Source organism: Clarias gariepinus, chromosome 10, assembly GCF_024256425.1.
Source record: "Clarias gariepinus isolate MV-2021 ecotype Netherlands chromosome 10, CGAR_prim_01v2, whole genome shotgun sequence".
NCBI classification, from domain to species: domain Eukaryota; kingdom Metazoa; phylum Chordata; class Actinopteri; order Siluriformes; family Clariidae; genus Clarias; species Clarias gariepinus.
In genome coordinates this window covers 32,766,501-32,772,500 of record NC_071109.1, presented here as the reverse complement: position 1 = coordinate 32,772,500, position 6,000 = coordinate 32,766,501, and the positions used below count along the sequence as shown (strand labels likewise).

General features: G+C 41.0%; 1 protein-coding gene across 2 annotated transcripts in view; it reads left to right on the top strand.

Annotated features, from left to right (window-relative positions):
* Window positions 1–6,000, top strand: part of LOC128531649 (anoctamin-1) — a 47,870-nt gene that overhangs the window by 9,438 nt on the left and 32,432 nt on the right. Inside the window, exons 1-2 of one of the 2 annotated variants that reach the window (XM_053505692.1) lie at window positions 3,332–3,446; window positions 4,937–5,227. In XM_053505692.1, the coding sequence (XP_053361667.1) occupies window positions 3,336–3,446; window positions 4,937–5,227 (402 nt within the window). In that variant the 5' untranslated portion in view covers window positions 3,332–3,335. Of the gene's footprint in view, window positions 1–3,331; window positions 3,447–4,936; window positions 5,228–6,000 lie in introns of those variants that run through there. The other variant, XM_053505693.1, reaches the window with a different exon arrangement.

Below are 6,000 nucleotides of genomic sequence, written 5' to 3'. Positions count from 1 at the left end.
TAAGTGTTTTTATTTATTTCTTAAAAAAATAAGTAATAAAAATGTAATTAAAAAGTAATAATTAGTTATTTATAAGAATTATATAAAATAATTTATGATAATAATTAATAAACCAATTTTAAAAACAATAACATGATCCCAGCTGGATTGTAAGGAAACATTTGCAGTTAAATAGTTTCAAAAGTTTGCAGTCAGAAAAAAAAAAAAAAGAAAATCAGAAATCATTTAATTAATTAAATTTTAAACTTCAGGACAGTTTCCTGAACATCAGGACAAACACTGTATAAACTTTTCGAGTGTTTAAAAGCCTGAGCTTGTCTCAGTCCATCACAGTGAGGAAGTGGTGGTGGGGGGGCGGGGGGGGGGGGGGGGGTCCCAACTTACCACATCCTTATGTTTCCTAGGAGAAGTGAACTTTGCTCTGCCTTTCTGTGAGGGATGTGGTGACACTCGGCTCCCACTGGGAGGACCCGCTGTGCACAAGGCCATGTCTGGTTTTGTTTTCTCGCTGTGTGTTTTCAAATCCTTTCTCTAAAAATATATCATCCCCGGATGTGTGTCACGCAGTTACATAATCAGCGGAGGGTTAAATAGAAGCGCTTGTGTCCTTTTGTTTGTCTCACAGCAAGCCCCGTTCTGTTTTCTGGGTACGGTGGGTACAGTGGGTACAGTGGGTACAGTTCAGTCTTTAATGGAACCGTCACAGCAGGTACAGTATGATGTTCTCTCACGGGAAACCTCACACTGGTTCACTTGTTTGTGAGCGCTACATAGTTGCATTTTATCCTTGACTGTTAAGTGATGATGATGTTGATGGTTACAACTCTATGGAGACCTTCGGTTACATCTCAAACTCAACACCATACAAGAGGCGGTTTAACATGAAGCCTAGGAACACTCAATCCAGACCGTGTTTTTTCAGTAGTGTTTAAAATGAAAGTGACAGAACAATCATCTGCCTTGTGTCTTCTGTGCATCGGAATAAAATGAGTCTTTCTAATGCAACTGCTATTATTAAGGAGTCAGGTTAGTTGCACACAGTTTGTGCATAAGTATGATCTGAGACTTCTCCTGGGACCTCACAAGAACCTGACATGGAGGTGCATCTCCAAGGATTAACCTCACCCCTTACATTTCAGCCACCACTTTATTATATCTTCTCAAGGCACGATACTATAGAAATGAACACTGGATCTGCTTTAGAGTAGTCAATGTGCAGCTTGTACAGCAGTACAGATTCACTGTCCTCTAAGAATAACTCAACATACAGACTTTATTGTCTAAAATAAGTCCACCCTAAGTGAACATAACAAAAAAACTGTGTTAAAATTTTGTGTGAGCACCGTCGTTATCTATCACAGCCTTAATCCTCCTGGGCCTGGACTTCACCAGAGCTGCACATGTTGTTACTGGGACCCTCTTCCACTCCTCCATAATTTACATTTAGGCATTTGGCAGACGCTTTTTTTATCCAGAGCGACTTACATTTTTATCTCATTATACATCTCAGCAGTTGAGGGTTAAGGGCCGCGCTCAAGGGCCCACTTGGTGCTTGTGGGGTTTGAACCTGGGATCTTCCGAAACCGTAGTCCAATGCCTTAACCACTAAGCTACCCCTGGCCCTCATAATGACATCACGGAGTTACTGGATGTCAAACACACGGCGCTTCACCACCGTCCACTGCGGAGGACGCTCCACAGGTGCTCTACAGGGTTCAGGTCTGGAGACATACTCGGCCACTGACAAACACATGGACTTGATGAATAGGTCGTCTGACTTTGCATGGTTAAAGATGTACAGCTGTTATCACTTAGGGTGTACTAACTTTAGTTGCTGGCTATTTTGACAATAATGGCTGTATGTTGAGTTATTTTCAGAGGACAGTAAATCTGTACTGTTATACAAGAGGCACATTGACTACTTAAAAAAATATCCAAATACACACACACACACACACACACATATATATATATATATATATATACAGTATACAGTTTTGTCCTTTGAGAAGATATCCTAAAATGTTTGCTGGAATTAGAGGGGTGTACTAACTTTTGTGATCTGTCTATCTATCTATTTATCTATCTTTCTATCTAGGAAGTTTTCCTAGTAGTAGTCATTAGGCCCGTTTCTATGGAGTGCGCCACTTTAAGGACAGTCTGCTGAACATCACGAAGGTTTTTTTTTCGAGTAAAGTCTGAGACAGCTGACTGTGGAGGTCAGTAGGTTCAAGTACTTTAGTAAGAAATTCAGTTTTTAGAAATAAAAAAGGGAAGTGATCCAGGTAAATGCTGATGCCTACTGTATCTGAAATGAGTTTCTTCAGTTTGAACTTTTCACTTTACTTTACTTTAATCTAGTTGATTTACAACACAATATCACAGAGTTGTTTTGGACTGAATAGATGAAGGACAGGGACCTGGTGGGACGGGCTGATGCATCGCGGGAGACCATGGGAAGGTTATGGGTTTGCTGGACAATATAATCTGCAGATTATCCGGAGGCGCAGGCTAGGAACAGGGAGGAGGACACGTCAGATCTATTCATCGAAGAAAGTGTCGAATTCGTCCCCCGTCTAAGGGAAGGGCAAAGGTAGGGTTATGGAGCTGGTGTGGATCCGCTACCGATGCTTCCAGCTCTCACCTGCAGAAGGATGTGTTAGCAGCCGTCACATTAGTGACATAGCAGTGATAGTTATCATCTATATGGAAATAACATATAAAGTATAGAAATAATAAAACCCCAATCGATATGATATGTCGATCTGTTCTGGTTGATTTTGAGGTTGTTGTTATCGCTGGCTAAAACAAACTGCATGAAGCAATCCATCATTTATAATTTGCTCGGTTAGCAGGGTGTGTATTGTAGTTTGTAAATGTGTTTATCTTCCCGAAGTGACAGCACACGAATGTTTCAAGTGCACGTGAGGAGAATAAAAAGTTTTGTGGGTGAATGAATGCGGCTCTGCGTCTTCTCACAGTGACGGATGATACTAACACACTGTTCCGCTTGAACTTGGCCGTGTTTCCAGTCTTTCTCTGTTAACCTGCTGCTCGAAAACGCTAAAGAAACATCTCGAGAACTTGTTCCGGTCGTGTGTTTGAGCTTAACCTGACTTGTGAGAGTGTGTGTTTGCCGGAGCGCGAGTTAGCGGTAATGAGAGCGTGCTTTGAAGATCTGGACATTAAGCTTTATAGTTTTGTCTAATATTAGCTCCTGGCATCTCGCACTCTTCTCAAGTAGCAGGCCGAGAATTTAGACTCGCTGTATGACTTCAAGTGTGCGATGTGTGTGTGTGTGTGTGTGTTAATAGACGTTGGGTTAATAGCAGGACATGGAGTTAAAGCATCTCAGGACAGGAGAAGTGAAGATGGCTGAGGAACAGAGCGACTCTGCCAAGAAAAGACATTTCTTAAAGGATGTGATTTTTCATGGCAAATTTCAAGTGAGTGTGACGCTGATGGCGCTGGTTTATGTTTCAGCCAGGACGTTTAGACAGATCTGATAAATATCAAACCCATTCATTTCGCCTGTGTCACGGCGTGCGGATCGTTCTCCTCCTGCAGAACAGACAGAGGAGTTGCTGTTGATTCGTCCTTTTTTGGTGATTTTGTTCACCTGCGTGAGACCGGCACATTGCGTAACGTTTACACTGCAGATGAACACGGATTTAGGATGAAATAGGTTTTGTGTCAGTCTACAGCTAATCAGGGGTTTTAAAAGGTTTTAAATGTTTTTTAAGCAGGATTTGCTGTTCTACACTTTAAAAGAGAATGTGTTCCGTGTGGTTGAGATGATCCGGATCAGGTTATATATTGCTGGGATTAACACTGGGATTAAAGAATAAAAAAAAACAGAAATCTGATATCTCCTTGCTGTGATAAAAGTTTCTCGCGTTTGCCTTCATTACCTTTGACTTGGAGGGATTGTCCAGTAGCGTAATCCCAATCGCAATCTCATAACAATAAGCCCCAGAGACATCTTCTGTTTTCCATAGAGTTTACTGTTTTTCATTTACGAGCTGGTCGTTGGTGTATTTATCAATAAGCAGTGAATCTTTGTTCATTGTGTATGTTCTAGGTATAATTAGTGAACGGATCGCTTATATTCTACCTGAACTAACCAGAACAGCTATGACTGTTTGGGTCACATTTCAATCTGGTGCATGAATCAAGAAAAGTTATTAAGTTACATTAAAAATATATCTTTATGTATTGTCATGTTTCTGTGCGCGATGGCACGACTGTATTCAGGAAGGGTTTCTTCAATCGGGTTTGTGTATACACCTGTACATACACACAAAAAGATTTCAGATGGGTTAAATTATTGTCCTGCATCGAGTAAAGACAATAAATAACTGGGTTAAGAACACATGGGACACTGGGACTAAATATCGATGTGTCCATAAGAAAACCACTTGTTAGTGAGACTCATCAGAAAAATAAAGCAGAAAAAGGTCATGTGACCTGATGAGTCCAGACTGAGCCTATCCCAGAGTGATGGGCGTGTCAGGGTGAGAAGGGAAGGACATGAAGCGATGCTCCCATCATGCATAGTGTCCACTGTACAAGCCTCTGGAGACAGTGTTATGATCTGGGGTTGATCAGTTACTCAGGTCTAGACTCAGTAACGTCATGGGGCAATAAAATGACGTCACCTGACCACCTGAATGTACTGAATCACCAAAGGATCACATCTATGGGGGGTTTCATCATCTTAGAACCCCAAACTCAACACAGCCTTTAGTGAGGTTTTTTTTTTTTTGACATTTAAACGGAGGAGCTCTGAGATTAAAACTAACTTGCTAATGAAACAAATGTGGACTTTTTAAGTTTTAGATACAAAACAGATGAAAACAGTGATTTACACTCCTCACACACACACTGATGTCTGTGCCTGCTCTCTCTCTCTCTCTCTCTCTCTCTCTCTCTGCAGCTCCTGAACTCTCTAACTCCGAATGAGAGCTCACGGTGTCGTTATGGTTTGTACTTCCAAGACGGAGAGCGGCGCGTGGATTACGTCCTCACCTACCAGGTCAAAAAGCCCGGCAGCTCGCGGCGCCAGTCGTCCCGTCTCACAGATAATAAGTTCACGCGCAGCTTACGGCGAGTACGCGATCCTGAACCGGGTGTCGTCGATCACCATGATGATGACAAGCACTTCCGCCGTGAGGAGTTCGAGACCAACCTGCGGGAGATGGGGCTGGAGCTGGAGAGGGACGAGGATGTGAGTGTGTGTGTGTGTGTGTGTGTGTGTGTTTTGCTGAACTCAGTTTGTGCAGAAAATCTGTAGAAAAACCTTCGAATCGTGAAATTGAAGCTAAAAATCCCTCCATCTGTGAATAAACGTGACCTTTGACCCTCCGCATCGTTAACAGCATAATACTCTAAGTTCACCAAGTCACCTGATCCACAATCGCACCAAGAAGTTCACAGTCAGTTATGTTAGAGAACAGGATGTAGATATTTAGATGATCCTGTAAAAGCCCGATCTGTGGTGTTAGGCTGAGTTTCACAGCAGGAGACTGATTTCTCTCTCTTAACTGAAAATATACAGATATATCAACATATTTAATAACATTATTATAGAAACCTGAAAATTCTACGCACATTTTGTACAGAAAATTAGTAACAGAATGTTACTCAGATCTTATTTCAGATTTTAATCAGATTTTATTTATTTCATAGTTATTATTCCAACGAAAAAAAATCTTACAGGACAATACCCAGAAGAAAAGAGGCATATGATGTAAAAGAGGGTTGTTCATATAAAAAGAAAAAACTGTGAAAAAAGAAGCAGGTGTGAGACCTGAAAAAATTCATTTGTTTCGTTCTCTCATACATCTACACACACACTATACACTGTACGCTATATTTAAATTAAAAATCCATCACACTGATTACTGACCTTGTTTTATTCATTTCTGTTTAATGTTTTTTTTTTTGTATTTGTCGAATATAGAAACTCTTTTATTTTTACGGACATCCTTGTGCTACAGC